The sequence below is a fragment of the Helianthus annuus genome, chromosome 4 (assembly GCF_002127325.2).
Source record: "Helianthus annuus cultivar XRQ/B chromosome 4, HanXRQr2.0-SUNRISE, whole genome shotgun sequence".
Taxonomy (NCBI): Eukaryota; Viridiplantae; Streptophyta; class Magnoliopsida; order Asterales; family Asteraceae; genus Helianthus; species Helianthus annuus.
The window spans coordinates 199622069-199639295 of record NC_035436.2 but is presented as its reverse complement, the minus strand read 5'-3'; the positions used below and the strand labels follow the sequence as shown (position 1 = coordinate 199639295).

Here is a 17227-nt window from a genome sequence, read left to right as displayed (position 1 = left end):
TCATATTTCTTAAATTTTATGTTTCTAACATTCATATGTGTATTATATACACATAAAAAAAATCATATATTTTCCCTTACACATAGTTTACATACATGTAGGTAATTACCCTACAAATAACCTACATGTGTGTAGGTTATTTAAAAACTGAAGATTTTTCTTATTATGTTTTAAATTCTAGTGTGAGAAACAATAAATCTTACACTTATACCATTTTCATTTACTTTTTAGGTTTTTAGGATTGAAAAAATGAGAGATTCATTTTGTTCTGCGTGTTCTCGCAATATTTAGTGTTCTGCATAGAACATTTCCCTATATATATATATATATATATATATATATATATAGGACAATGCTAGACAGAAAACCCTCATTTAGGTAGAAAACTCTAAAAACCCAAATCTCCAACCATTTTTACCCAACCTCCCGACATTTTTTTTTTTGAAAAAAATAACACATGTAATATACATGTTTTAGAGTGTTTTGGGCCAAAAAAAAAAACAAAAAAGCGCCGAAGGGATTTTTTAAAAAAAAATAAACAAATTTCAGTGCCTAACATGTGTTAGGCAAAAAAGTCAGAAATTGCTGAATTTTTTTTTTTAAATTATCCCTTCGGCGCTTTTTTGATTTTTTTGGCCCAAAAGTCTTAAAAACATGTATATTACATGTGTTATTTTTTTTCAAAAAAAAAATGTCGGGAGGTTGGGTTTTCTAGGGTTTTTTATATAGATAGGGTTTTCTATATAGCCCAACCCTATATATATATATATATGATTTGTAATGATATCTTTAAACTAAACCTACAAAATATCAGATTTTTCTGATTTTTTTAAATTGGATTTATAACGATAAGCTTTTATTGTTAAATACATGTAATACAGAGGGCTATATCATGTGTTTGTAATATATTTGCGAAAATAATTGTAAGAGTTATTATTTATGGGCCATGAATTGAATTATCCTTATCCTTATTGACGACGGGCCAGTGGGGAAGCCCACTTTACCCGCATTGGGCCTTTCCCTTTGGAAGCCCAATTATTTAAAAGTCCACTAAATAATGTACCCTTGCTTGCTAAGGTTCCTTTGTTTGAGCGGGAGAACAGCTAAGGGATAGCAGGTTCATTAAATGTTTGATAAAAGGAACATTCGGTCACCATCACTGTACTTATCCGGCTATACATTAATGAGGAAAGATATCGCACCGTTGGGGGTCAGACATGTGTCTGACCTTCCCAAGATACCATGATTACCGTCGGATAACATGGAGGACACTCCTCTAAGAGATAAGGGCAAGTCATTATATAAGGAAGAGAAAGGATAGAGCAAAGGCAGGTATAATCTCCGGCCAACTTCTCATTTACTACTCTCATTAACTCTCATCCTCATTAAAGTCCGACCAATATTCCTTGTATTTACTACACACAGCTCATTTATTAGATTCACACCAAGAGAGGAACTTTCCGGTGAATATCTTCATCGGAAAATACTCCTTATCTCATCCGGCAAGTTTACTTACTCTCACGCTGGAGCTTGGTCACGGATCCCCCTCCCGGGGGCCTCCGTGGCGAGGCTAACGGTTTATTCTTTTGTAGCACGCAAGGATAAGAGCTCTGGACGTTACCGAAGATCCAGCTAACGTCATCCGAGGGTTGGGTATTCGACATTGGCGCCATCCGTGGGACACAGGCTTGACCGGTGTTCCCACATCAACACTCAACGTTCAGAGAGCAACTTACCCTTCCAAAAACAACATGGCAACCCCGCATAGCTCGCGTGTTACCCTAACGGCACACAACGATCTGGATAAGGTCACTGTGGAGGATATTACTCATGAAGAGGGTAACGAGAACCTGGTAGAAAATCTGGAAGAAACGGAGCATGTCACTCCTGGCTTCGTGGCCATGCACAGGGAGAAAATAACTAAGTATCTTGAAGATTTGAAGAGACAGGAAAAGTTAGACAGCCTCAGAGCCAGACTCTCTTTTGACACACCCTCTAATCAGGAAGGAACGAACATCCAGAATAAGAGCAACAACGGGGACCAGCTGGAAACGTTCATGTCTGCCCTGAGGCAGATGTCTTCGGATGTCACACCCCGATTTCCACGTGTCACCGGTGGGCCCGGTGTGGGGTACAGTGACGTAGTTGGCATCGTCATAGACAATCAACACAATATAATAATGCACAGCGGAAGCAGAATAGAAACATTTCAACTTTTAAATAAAGTGTAATAATAAATATCACAGTAGTTGAAATGGATCCACAGGCGGATCAAATAAAAATAGAAATAAATAGTTCAACAGATAATTGTCGTCCGAGTTTGCGAGACTATAGTGGACGCTCTTAGGAAGCAACCAGCCTATTTCCGTATAGTACCTGCACTTAACCTTTTGGGAAAAATACGTCAGTTTACACTGGTAAATACAAATCGACTGACTCATTTTGAAAATGATTGAAAATTTATTTAAATGCACAAGGCATAAATATTTTTATTAACTTGGGATAATTATATAATATAAACTTGTGAACGATTTACATGTACTCGTATCTCTGGTGGCCCGGGATCTGCTGTCCGGGCTAGAGATTTAATGACACACCACATCAAAGAGTTATACACGTCGGGTGTACGCCTACACCCCGTGCTCTGGTCGTGGCCATCTCGTAAGATAATGCCAAGGATATCCGGGACATGGTCAATAACCCCCCAAAGCCTTTAAGTAAGACAAAACTGTTTAAACGAAGTCGCACAAGCTATTCAAGACTGTACACCTATAAGGCGCAGGACTTGTGCGCCCGATCAAGCGGTATTTTAAATACCGTACCCCAAGCCCGTATAGGGAAAATAAGTCAAAATGTATTTACCTGAGCAAGTATAAGTCACAAACGATAAGTGTTGGTAGCTTTTACCGGGCCTCCTAATCTGGAACAAAGGTTTATAATTAACCTATTAGATTCCTAACGGCCTTTTATTTAAGCTTAAGCTTTGACCGGTTAGTTTTAGGAATGATACGGTTTACGCACGATTAAGCGAAAGACCGGATAGAATGTGATTTAGACCCGACAAGTTTGAATACTTGTATAATATGGGTATACTAAATACATTCTGGATTTTGAAATAAAAATGATATCGTTTGGCCCGTTTCGGTCAATTTACGCAAACTAGTTACGTAAACCGAACCGAACGCGAAAAGGGCGATATGGGTAGACCAAAGATTCAAATGCAAGTTCCCTGAGATAATATGCTTAAAATATGATATTATATCAGTAAGTTATGTTCTATATTGCCCGGAATACGTTTAAACTCAATTTATGCCTTAGAAGGGCATTTTGGTCATTTAAAAGATAATAAAAGGGTAAAATTAGAAATCTGAGTTTCGGGTCTGGTTCATACAGTAAATATACTTAATATAACATATTATATCAGTAGGGTATGACCCATATACCAAATATATCATTTAAAACCAAACTATGCACCGTAGGGGCAATTTAGTAATTTCACAAGGGCTAAAAATGCCAAAACTGGAAATCTGAGTTCATATACTTATACTTACTGTTTTTACATGAAAATAAGCTAAACACATCAGTAGGTATAGGTCTTATATGTTTAAAACAAGTATAACGCTTACTATACGCTTAAAACGCTAAATATGCGAATTAAGGGCGTTTTCGGGTTTTCAAATTAAATCTGAGATTTTTATATTTCCAGAATACTTAAAATAATTTATTCATCATATAAAATCAGTAGAAAAAGGTTTCGGGTCAAAAGGATGTGTAAAACTCATTTTATGGCTAAAACGGTCAAAACCGACATAAGCCGAAATGACTAGGCGATCTAGGATCCGTTCAGCCAAAAATTAATTAAAAATCATCAAAATTCCCAGAATATTATAATACATTAGTTGGTAAAAAGTTTTGTACCAAAACGTGGCCAGAAACGGGTTCTACGCGAAAAGGACCGTTTATGTAAATTTATAATATAGTTTTACGCTAATGGCCATAACTCACAATCTGGACCATCAACTGATCCGAAATTTTCGGTGCAAGTCTACATAATAAAAATAGAGATTTCTACTCTTTTACTTTTCCAAAAATCCCGTTTTAAATCAAAAAGGGCAAAATAGTCAACTTTATGCATAAATCGGAAACAAGCATTCGAATAGGCTAAGCATAGACTCAATCAAAGAAAATTCCAGAAAGTTTAACTAAAATAAAAATAGTCAAAATACTTTCCAATACAGATCTCGAACATGCATGTACGAATCCGAATCGATAGTCTACGGAATAATCGTTTTACAAGACTTTCGGTTCCGATTCGTGTCTATACTATAGATTGTCGAGTTGATGATGATTAAAACACATTCTTATATGTGTTACAAGTTATTTACAATGATCAATCAGATTGCATGTCTAATATATTAACATTCAAGCTTATTTTTGCGAAAATCAATTCTGTTGACTTTTTAGAACCATGTTTGACTCGACAATTAGCATGCATACAGTGGGATTCAGATAGTGCCCTTTAGAGGGTTTGTTTCCCACTTAAATACCAATCTATAACAAGTTTCAATTCGAGAAATGACTGAAAGAAATCCGTTTAATCAGAAAGTCAAAGGTTATGAACACCCAGTTTGACTTTTATCAATAAACACAACAAGAACGGATTAAAGAACGAATTGAAAGCTTACAAAGGTCCTATAGATGTTTAGTGAACACTAGAAATCAGCTTTGATGGTCGGATTAGCTCCAGAAAGTCTTGAGAGCCTTTGCAAGTCTTGAGAGCCTTTGTTCCCAATTGTAAATGATCAAAAATGAGATGAATTCGGATTTAAAGCTGAAATTTTGAGGTTTACTGTAGTCATAGCCATGCATGGCTTCTTATTGGAGCATTTGGAGGCGAACATAGCTGTATTGCACTTAAAATCGGACCCAAATAACCCATTTTTGAAGTTTCTGTCGCTGGGCAACCCACGCGGCCCGCTTGGGCTTTCCCAGGCGGGTCGCCTGACCCTCCTGATCAGCCAACAACTTTCATATATTGACAGCTTTGACCCCTGAACTAGTACGCGATGTTTCGGCTACTTTTCTCGACCCGTAAACCCCCAAACTTGGTTTCTAAGAACCTTAGGACTTTTACCAACATGGTAATGCCCTCGGATAACTTTGCGCTCAACCGAAAAGCCCTGAAATTCGACGTTGACGCTTTTAGTCCCTTAAGTACGGTTTTGGCCATAACTTTCTCATACGTTGACGAAACTTCATGAAATTTTTACCACATATTCTAGTGAGTATATTTTAGCTATACAAAGCTTTGGGTCTGCCAAAAGTTCACTCAGAGGTATAAATTCAACATGTTGACACTTTTGGCCCCTATAGTTACAATACTTCACTTTTGTGCAATTTCCGCGTCGTATGATCCATGAACCATCCGTTTAAGGTTATAAACATTATGTAGGGTTATCATAGAGTCTATTTATCCATTGTTGACACTTTGGACCCTTACGTTCCATAGTTTTCACTGTTTGTCACTTTTAGTCCCTCTAAAGTATGTTTTCACATAACGGAACCTTATGACACGTGTCAAGACATTATTGGACGAAATTTTTCGAGGTGTTACATCCTCACCCCCTTAAAAGAAATCTCGACCCCGAGATTTAATCAAACAAATGGGGATATTTTCCTTTCATCGTGGATTCCACTTCCCACGTGTATTCGGGACCTCTACGGGCATCCCACTTGACCTTAACAATAGGCACGTGCTTCCTTCGAAGCTTCTTTACCTGTCGATCCTCAATCGACAAAGGTTTTTCCACAAATTTTAGACTTTCGTCTATGTGTATATCTGTATGCGGTATAACCAGTGAATCGTCAGCGAAACACTTCTTCAAATTACAGATGTGAAACACATTATGAATGGCGCTAAGCTCTTCCGGCAAGTTTAACTTATAAGCGACTGCCCCGACACGTTCGATTATCTCGAAAGGTCCTATGTATCTTGGGCTTAGCTTGCCTTTCTTTCCAAATCGCATTACACCTTTCCAAGGTGATACCTTAAGCAACACTTTTTCACCCACATCGAAGTGAAAATCTTTGCGCTTAGGATCCGCATAACTTTTCTGCCTATCCCTGGCAGCTTTCAAACGATCACGGATCTGAACGATCTTGTCTGTCGTCTCAAAGACGATATCTGGTCCAGACAACTGGACATCTCCAACTTCTGCCCAACAAATGGGCGATCTACACTTCCTACCGTATAGGGCCTCAAAAGGCGCAGCCTTTATGCTGGAATGGTAGCTATTGTTGTAGGAGAATTCAATCAGTGGTAGGTTCTTATCCCAACTACCACCTAAGTCGATCGCACATGCTCGAAGCATGTCTTCCAGAGTTTGAATAGTACGCTCACTCTGACCATCAGTCTGAGGATGGTAAGCCGTACTAAAATTCAAACGAGTGCCCAACGATTGTTGGAAACTCTTCCAAAAATGCGACGTATATCTAGTATCTCTATCAGAGATAATAGATATAGGTATACCATGTAGCGCTACTATCTTATCGACGTATAATTGAGCTAACATATCTGAGCTATACGTCTCTTTGATGGGTAGAAAATGAGCTGACTTAGTCAGTCTGTCTACTATGACCCATATGGTATCATTTCCCTTTTTCGTCTTCGGCAACTTGGTGATAAAATCCATTGTCACCATTTCCCATTTCCATTTGGGAATTTCAGGTTGTTGGAGCAAACCTGACGGCTTCTGATGCTCAGCCTTGACTTGCGCACAAGTCAAACATTTGGCCACATACTCGGCCACGGACTTTTTCAAACCAATCCACCAGTAGTTTGATTTCAAATCCTGGTACATCTTATCTGCTCCAGGATGAACTGAGTATTTAGAGCTGTGGGCTTCCTGGAGGATAACATCCCGAAGTCCTCCATATACTGGAACCCATATTCGTCCGTTTAGTCGTAGCATTCCATCCTTGTCGTGGGATAACTGCTCCTCAGTTACTCCCAACTTTTCTGCAGGATAGTTAGCTTCCAGCACAGCTTTCTTCTGTGCAGCTAACACCCTTTCATTCAAGTTATTTCTTATCTCAATGCGCTTGGCATTGATTCTGATCGGTTTAACCCTTTCTTTTCTGCTTAAGGCGTCGGCAACCACATTTGCCTTGCCTGGATGATATCTTATCTCACAGTCATAATCATTGAGAGTTTCCATCCATCGCCTTTGACGCATGTTCAATTCCTTCTGATTGAACAGATGCTGAAGACTGTTGTGATCCGAATAAATTATGCACTTGGTTCCATACAAGTAATGTCTCCATAGCTTTAAAGCAAATACAACCGCACCCAATTCCAAATCGTGGGTGGTGTAGTTCTTCTCGTGCACCTTGAGCTGTCGAGAAGCGTAGGCAATGACTTTGCCTTTCTGCATGAGTACGCAGCCCATGCCAGTATGTGATGCATCACAATACACCACAAATTCATCTATACCATCGGGCAACGTCAACACTGGCGCATTGCTCAGCTTCTGCTTCAGAATGTCAAAGGATTCCTGCTGCTTAGGGCCCCAATCAAACTTAATCTTCTTACGGGTTAATGAGGTTAGGGGCGCAGCAATCCTTGAGAAGTTCTCGATGAATCTTCTGTAATATCCTGCCAATCCGAGGAAACTGCGAATCTCAGTAGGAGTCTTCGGCTCCTGCCAATTCATGACTGCTTCGACTTTAGCGGGATCTACTTGAATACCACGCTCGCTTACAACATGTCCAAGAAACTGGACTTCTCGAAGCCAAAATTCACACTTCGAGAATTTGGCATAAAGCTTCTCTTGATTCAGAAGTTTGAGAATACAACGAAGGTGTTTCTCATGATCAGCTTGGCTCTTCGAATAGATAAGGATGTCGTCAATAAAGACGATAACGAACTTATCTAAATAGGGTTTGCAGACGCGATTCATGAGATCCATGAACGCGGCTGGTGCGTTAGTGAGCCCAAACGGCATCACTAGGAACTCGTAATGTCCATAACGAGTCCTAAACGCGGTCTTGTGCACGTCTTCATCCTTGACCTTCAACTGATGATAACCTGACCTCAGGTCAATCTTGGAGAAATAGCCTGCTCCTTGCAACTGATCGAACAGATCGTCGATCCTGGGTAACGGATACCTATTCTTGATAGTGACCTTGTTAAGCTCACGATAATCGATGCACAGACGCATCGAACCATCCTTCTTTTTAACGAACAGGATTGGCGCTCCCCAAGGAGACGAGCTAGGTCTAATAAAACCTTTGGCTAAAAGCTCATCCAACTGCGTCCTCAACTCCTTCATCTCCGTTGGTGCCAATCTGTATGGTGCTCTTGCCACAGGTGCTGCACCTGGAATAATGTCTATCCGAAACTCTACTTGCCTATCTGGTGGCAAACCAGGTAGCTCTTCAGGAAATACTTCAGGATATTCCGAAATAACAGGAATATCTTCAATCTTCGGCTTCGGCTCATCAATGGTGACTTGTGCCATATAAATGACACATCCTTTCTGCATGCACCTGGATGCCTTGAGCATGGACACTTGCTCCGGCAATCCATGCTGGGTATATCCTTGAATAGTAAGTGACTCACCAGACGGAGTCTTCACTATCACCTGCTTTCTATTGCACACAATCTGGGCTTGGTTACTCGACAACCAATCCATGCCTATCACTATGTCGAATCCAGCTAACTTAAAGGGAAGCAAGGATAGCGGGAAAGAATGATTCCTAATGGATATAACGCATCCATCTAGAACAGTCGAGGCGGTTTCTAAGGTTCCATCGGCTAATTCCACCTCATATTTCACGCTTAAGGCTTTAACAGGAAGGTTCAACAATTTACAAAACTTATCATCTACAAACGACTTATCGGCTCCTGAATCAAACAAGACTCTAGCAAAAACATCATTTACAAGAAACGTACCGGTAATGACGTTGTCGTCAAGGACTGCTTCCTTTGCGTCCATTCTGAAGACTCTCGCATTAGTCTTCTTCCCTTCCTCGACCTTCTTTGCAAACTTTGGACAGTTGGGCCGAATGTGACCTTTTTCGTTGCAACCAAAACACGTTGCATCCTTCATTTTCTTGCAATCCACAGCTTTATGATCTGTGGACTTGCAGATTCCACATCGTTTCTCTGAAGACTGGGATTTTGTTTCTAACCGACACCTCCCAAAGTGGTGTCTCCTACAAATCTTGCATCTGGGTTTCTCACCCGACTGATGATCATTTTTCCTAGACCCCGACCCTTTCCTGTGGTCGTTGTTCCCTCTATGTCGCTTTTCAGACCTTCGTGAGGTGTCATCCTCACGTTTCCGTTTGTTCTCCTCAGAGCTCTTCATAGCTCTCAATCTAACCACGTCTTGAGTGAGGGAGAGGGATAGATCTGCTACGGATCTAAATGTTGTAGGTCTTGAAGCTTTAACACTCGCCTTTATCTCCGGTGCCAGACCCCCAATAAATCGAGCAATCCTACGCGGCTCCGGGGTCACCAAGTAAGGCACTAAACGAGACAACGTGTTGAACGTAGTAAGATACGCTTGACAATCGAGGTTCTTCATAACTAGGGATACAAAATCCGATTCGATTCGTTCGACCTCGTGCTGCGGACAGAAGTTCTCTTTAATCAGGGCCACAAACTGTTCCCATGACAAACCGTACAGTGTGGCCTTACCGGCAGCTTGTAGGAGTGACTTCCACCATGCTAACGCATCTCCTTTGAATGACTGGGACACGTACTTCACGACGTCCCTATCAGCACACCCGCTGATATCCACCACAGTATCCATCTCGTCGATCCACGTCATACAATCGACGGCTCCCTTTTCCCCAGTGAAATCTCTGGGCTTGCAAGATACAAAATACTTGTACGTACAGGACCTGCTGTACGTGTCATGTTTCAGCTTAATCTCCTGCTTTGGGACGCTGCTGTGGTTGGAGGAATGATTATCATCCTCAACTTTCTTTGGCTCACTCTTTTTAGAGGGTGGCTTACTATGAGCCTCAGAATGAGTCTTGGGCTTTGCGTGTGTCTCTGTTCGGGTCCTACTCCGAGTACCACTAGATTCCTTGAACTGCCGATCCATAGCCTTGGCGACAGCATTATCTATCAGTGCTTGCAATTCTGCACCGGTAACGTGAATCTTTGCATTATCTGAGTGTTCCCCAGAATGACTGTTGGTTTCCTCCGATTTGGCCATCGTAGCTTTAAGCTACAATAAGGACAAGGTCTAATTTAGAACCTAACAGTATTATCGTCCTAGACGATTTATTAACCATGGTATCAAAAACCTTAGCAGTTAATTTAATAAATTTCATTCAGGCTCTTATTAGCAATCAAGGAATGAAAATATATATATTGGCACCATAGGCCTAGTCACAAGGACAATCACTAAATTATAGATTTAGATTTTTATAGGATTATAAATTGTATAATTAAACAAATAATCCTTTACTAGGCAGAGAGTCATAAACTACAACTGCCACTATATAACATAGTTATAACCCGTAGGTATCAAGTCATAAACAGACTTGTGTACAGATATACTCTGTAGATAATTCTTTACTAGGCAGGGAGTCATAGACCACAACTGCCACTATATGACATAGTCATAACCCGTAGGTATCAAGTCATTAATAGACTTGTATACAGATATAATCTGTAGATAATTCTTTAAAAAGGGTGGCTTGTGTGATTCTACAGATCACGCTTAGCCCAGAATGTTAACATGTTCTCAGATGTTAACAGGGAGTTGAATCCTTTCAACCAGGTTTTACCATCATGGCCAGGCCTGTTAATAAGGCATTCAAGCTAGGTTATACCTTACTAAGATTCTTATAAAATGGCAAATCAAATAAAAATTGATATTTTCCATTATTTTATTATTATTCATACATATAAATAAAATGATAAATTCAAACTAACCATTTCAAATCTCAAATGAGATACCAGTACATATTTGCCCTAAACGGGACTTTGAAATAACATGGATAACATGAATAACATGAATAACATACCCGCGCAGGGGCTAAACAAATAACAACAATAACAAAATAAAATAAAGCAAACCCACGCAGGGGTCAACAGAACAGCATACCCTCGCAGGGGTAGAATAAGATAGATATACCCACGCAGGGGTAGAGTACAAGGATAGATGTCCACACAGGGACATGAGTACATGAGACAAAATTCGAAGGATTCAATGATCCCTCTTGCTCTTACCCTTGAGCAGGTCAAACACCTTTTTGAACATGCCACGGTTGTGACGGCGATCACTTTGCAACTCCCGTCGCATGCTATCAATCCCATGCAGGATCTCCTGAACCTGCGGCGGCGACATCATAGGCGCCGGTGGCGGTGGCTGGAAGTGCTGCGGCTGCGGCGGCTGGTGGTAACCCGGAGGGTAACCAAAAGTAGACTGCCCAGTGTGGGGTACAGTGACGTAGTTGGCATCGTCATAGACAATCAACACAATATAATAATGCACAGCGGAAGCAGAATAGAAACATTTCAACTTTTAAATAAAGTGTAATAATAAATATCACAGTAGTTGAAATGGATCCACAGGCGGATCAAATAAAAATAGAAATAAATAGTTCAACAGATAATTGTCGTCCGAGTTTGCGAGACTATAGTGGACGCTCTTAGGAAGCAACCAGCCTATTTCCGTATAGTACCTGCACTTAACCTTTTGGGAAAAATACGTCAGTTTACACTGGTAAATACAAATCGACTGACTCATTTTGAAAATGATTGAAAATTTATTTAAATGCACAAGGCATAAATATTTTTATTAACTTGGGATAATTATATAATATAAACTTGTGAACGATTTACATGTACTCGTATCTCTGGTGGCCCGGGATCTGCTGTCCGGGCTAGAGATTTAATGACACACCACATCAAAGAGTTATACACGTCGGGTGTACGCCTACACCCCGTGCTCTGGTCGTGGCCATCTCGTAAGATAATGCCAAGGATATCCGGGACATGGTCAATAACCCCCCAAAGCCTTTAAGTAAGACAAAACTGTTTAAACGAAGTCGCACAAGCTATTCAAGACTGTACACCTATAAGGCGCAGGACTTGTGCGCCCGATCAAGCGGTATTTTAAATACCGTACCCCAAGCCCGTATAGGGAAAATAAGTCAAAATGTATTTACCTGAGCAAGTATAAGTCACAAACGATAAGTGTTGGTAGCTTTTACCGGGCCTCCTAATCTGGAACAAAGGTTTATAATTAACCTATTAGATTCCTAACGGCCTTTTATTTAAGCTTAAGCTTTGACCGGTTAGTTTTAGGAATGATACGGTTTACGCACGATTAAGCGAAAGACCGGATAGAATGTGATTTAGACCCGACAAGTTTGAATACTTGTATAATATGGGTATACTAAATACATTCTGGATTTTGAAATAAAAATGATATCGTTTGGCCCGTTTCGGTCAATTTACGCAAACTAGTTACGTAAACCGAACCGAACGCGAAAAGGGCGATATGGGTAGACCAAAGATTCAAATGCAAGTTCCCTGAGATAATATGCTTAAAATATGATATTATATCAGTAAGTTATGTTCTATATTGCCCGGAATACGTTTAAACTCAATTTATGCCTTAGAAGGGCATTTTGGTCATTTAAAAGATAATAAAAGGGTAAAATTAGAAATCTGAGTTTCGGGTCTGGTTCATACAGTAAATATACTTAATATAACATATTATATCAGTAGGGTATGACCCATATACCAAATATATCATTTAAAACCAAACTATGCACCGTAGGGGCAATTTAGTAATTTCACAAGGGCTAAAAATGCCAAAACTGGAAATCTGAGTTCATATACTTATACTTACTGTTTTTATATGAAAATAAGCTAAACACATCAGTAGGTATAGGTCTTATATGTTTAAAACAAGTATAACGCTTACTATACGCTTAAAACGCTAAATATGCGAATTAAGGGCGTTTTCGGGTTTTCAAATTAAATCTGAGATTTTTATATTTCCAGAATACTTAAAATAATTTATTCATCATATAAAATCAGTGGAAAAAGGTTTCGGGTCAAAAGGATGTGTAAAACTCATTTTATGGCTAAAACGGTCAAAACCGACATAAGCCGAAATGACTAGGCGATCTAGGATCCGTTCAGCCAAAAATTAATTAAAAATCATCAAAATTCCCAGAATATTATAATACATTAGTTGGTAAAAAGTTTTGTACCAAAACGTGGCCAGAAACGGGTTCTACGCGAAAAGGACCGTTTATGTAAATTTATAATATAGTTTTACGCTAATGGCCATAACTCACAATCTGGACCATCAACTGATCCGAAATTTTCGGTGCAAGTCTACATAATAAAAATAGAGATTTCTACTCTTTTACTTTTCCAAAAATCCCGTTTTAAATCAAAAAGGGCAAAATAGTCAACTTTATGCATAAATCGGAAACAAGCATTCGAATAGGCTAAGCATAGACTCAATCAAAGAAAATTCCAGAAAGTTTAACTAAAATAAAAATAGTCAAAATACTTTCCAATACAGATCTCAAACATGCATGTACGAATCCGAATCGATAGTCTACGGAATAATCGTTTTACAAGACTTTCGGTTCCGATTCGTGTCTATACTATAGATTGTCGAGTTGATGATGATTAAAACACATTCTTATATGTGTTACAAGTTATTTACAATGATCAATCAGATTGCATGTCTAATATATTAACATTCAAGCTTATTTTTGCGAAAATCAATTCTGTTGACTTTTTAGAACCATGTTTGACTCGACAATTAGCATGCATACAGTGGGATTCAGATAGTGCCCTTTAGAGGGTTTGTTTCCCACTTAAATACCAATCTATAACAAGTTTCAATTCGAGAAATGACTGAAAGAAATCCGTTTAATCAGAAAGTCAAAGGTTATGAACACCCAGTTTGACTTTTATCAATAAACACAACAAGAACGGATTAAAGAACGAATTGAAAGCTTACAAAGGTCCTATAGATGTTTAGTGAACACTAGAAATCAGCTTTGATGGTCGGATTAGCTCCAGAAAGTCTTGAGAGCCTTTGCAAGTCTTGAGAGCCTTTGTTCCCAATTGTAAATGATCAAAAATGAGATGAATTCGGATTTAAAGCTGAAATTTTGAGGTTTACTGTAGTCATAGCCATGCATGGCTTCTTATTGGAGCATTTGGAGGCGAACATAGCTGTATTGCACTTAAAATCGGACCCAAATAACCCATTTTTGAAGTTTCTGTCGCTGGGCAACCCACGCGGCCCGCTTGGGCTTTCCCAGGCGGGTCGCCTGACCCTCCTGATCAGCCAACAACTTTCATATATTGACAGCTTTGACCCCTGAACTAGTACGCGATGTTTCGGCTACTTTTCTCGACCCGTAAACCCCCAAACTTGGTTTCTAAGAACCTTAGGACTTTTACCAACATGGTAATGCCCTCGGATAACTTTGCGCTCAACCGAAAAGCCCTGAAATTCGACGTTGACGCTTTTAGTCCCTTAAGTACGGTTTTGGCCATAACTTTCTCATACGTTGACGAAACTTCATGAAATTTTTACCACATATTCTAGTGAGTATATTTTAGCTATACAAAGCTTTGGGTCTGCCAAAAGTTCACTCAGAGGTATAAATTCAACATGTTGACACTTTTGGCCCCTATAGTTACAATACTTCACTTTTGTGCAATTTCCGCGTCGTATGATCCATGAACCATCCGTTTAAGGTTATAAACATTATGTAGGGTTATCATAGAGTCTATTTATCCATTGTTGACACTTTGGACCCTTACGTTCCATAGTTTTCACTGTTTGTCACTTTTAGTCCCTCTAAAGTATGTTTTCACATAACGGAACCTTATGACACGTGTCAAGACATTATTGGACGAAATTTTTCGAGGTGTTACATCGGAAGAAAGAGAAGACTTGATCACAGGTCAGAAACACAAGGAAAAGGAGAAAGACGATTTGGGTGACGGTGGTTTGGACCAACCATACCTGCCACGAGACTTGGCCGAGGTCTCAAAATTCACAAGGAGAATATCAGAGGCACCCATGCCTCCCAAGACGAAGCTTCCCCCAGGCTTTGATCGTTACGATGGGACGAGAGATCCAGAAGATCATCTGCATGCCTTCCGAGGAGCAGGGCAACTAGGAAGGTGGCCCATGCCAGTATGGTGCCACATGTTTGTGCAAACCTTAACGGAAGGAGCCCGGCTGTGGTTTGATAGTCTTCCCCCGGGGAGCATAGACAGCTACGAAGAGTTAAGCGAAAAATTCCTCAGGAATTTTGGCCAGCAAAGGAAGGTGATCAAGAATCCCAATGAAATCCTTCACATCAGGCAGAGGGATAATGAACGGATAGACCAGTATATGGAGAGGTTTGTCAAAGAAAGTATGAACATCAAGGATGTCCCGGAAGTCATGAAAATCGGTAGTTTCATAAATGGGCTGAAGCATGCACAACTGTGTGAAAAGCTGGGAGAGGAATTTCCACCTTCCTTCGACAATCTTATGGACAGGGTCAGGGCTTTCGTCCGGGGAAAAGATACGGTCAGCAAAGCTAAGGAGACAGACGTCACACCCCGGAGGGTTGCTCCAGCAGCAAGACCCCCTGAGAAAGGTACACCCTATTCCCGGAAACCCACCTTTGATAGAATGTTGCATGACAGGGCACGGCCCTCATACTCCCCCTACAGACCCCGAGGGAGAGGCCCTCCCCCTTACCCCGACAGCTTCACCCCTCTCGTTAAAACTCCAAGCGAAATACTGGCCACGGAGAGGGTGAAGAATTCTTTCCCAAGGCCGCCTCCCATAAAGCCAGGACCTAAAGCACAGCCGAACGAATACTGTGAGTTTCACAAAGGCTTCGGACACAAAACCGATGACTGCATGTACCTCAAGAGGGAAATCGAGGCAGCGGTGAAAACGGGAAGACTGGCCCATTTGGTCAAGGAAATCAAAGAAGGGGGAGGGGATCGTAAGGGAAGTGCAACGACTCCCGAAGTGTAAAGGCCAGGATCCTAGGCCCCTCGAACTGCATGAAAACTCCCATCCTTATGCCATACTTAGAAGAAGGTGAAGTGCAACGACTCCCGTTGAATATCTCAGCTGTGATAGCGGGACACAAGGTGTCTAGAATACATGTGGACGGCGAGTCAGGCGTCGAGGTAATATACGAACACTGCTTCCTCAGATTCGACAGGGATGTAAGAGATAGGCTGGAGGAAGACTCTATCCCATTGGTGGGATTCAACAACAGTGTGTCACACCCCCTGGGAAAGATCAGGCTCCCGTTTACAGTTGGTGTGGGGGATCGGGTCCGGACGATAAATTTAACCTTCACAGTAGTCAGGGCACCCTCCAAGTACAACGCAATCTTGGGAAGACCTGGGATTGGAGATCTGCAGGCACAAGCATCTACTCCCCACGGAGCTTTGGTATTCCAAACACCCAAAGGTCTTGCATGGGTTAAGTCAGCCTATGAAGTAATTTCTTCAGTATCCAAAGGGGAGGAACCGGGGAAATCCCAAGGAAAGAAGGTGGAAGAATGGGTCCTCTGTGATAAGTTCCCGGAGTAAACGGTCAAAGTGGGGAGCCACCTAAGTGATAAATGCAAGAGTGCCCTGAAGGAGTTGCTCCTCCATAACCTAGACGTGTTTGCATTCCAACACGGAGACATGACAGGAATTCCCAGAAGCCTGACAGAGCACCGGCTCAACACCTTCACATGGGCAAAACCGGTGAAGCAAAAGAAGCGGAGCATGGGGCCTAACAAAAGAAGGGCTGCTTGTGAAGAGACCCGAAAGTTACTCAGAGCGGGGATAGTCAGAGAAGTTAAGTACCCATCCTGGGTTGCTAACCCAGTTATGGTTCAGAAAAAAGATGGGGGATGGAGGATGTGCATTGATATCCAAGACCTAAACAAAGCATGCCCCAAGGACTGTTATCCCCTCCCGGAGATAGACACCCAGGTGGACTCCCTGTCCCAGTACCCGCTGAAGTGCTTCCTAGATGCCTACAAGGGATATCACCAAATACAGATGTCAATAGAAGATGAGGAGAAGACTGCTTTTATCACCGACGAAGGGACATTTTGCTATACCAAGATGCCCTTCGGCCTCAAGAACGCGGGGGCAACATACCAAAGGTTTATGAACACCTTGTTTAGGGAACAAAGGGGAAGGAAT

General features: G+C 41.0%; 1 protein-coding gene across 1 annotated transcript; it reads left to right on the top strand.

Annotated features, from left to right (window-relative positions):
* The first annotated feature begins 15092 nt into the window (after positions 1-15092).
* LOC118491621 lies at positions 15093-16049 on the top strand. Its single transcript, XM_035989527.1, has one exon. The coding sequence runs from the start codon at positions 15093-15095 to the stop codon at positions 16047-16049; it is 957 nt and encodes a 318-aa protein (XP_035845420.1).
* The last annotated feature ends 1178 nt before the right edge of the window (positions 16050-17227 follow it).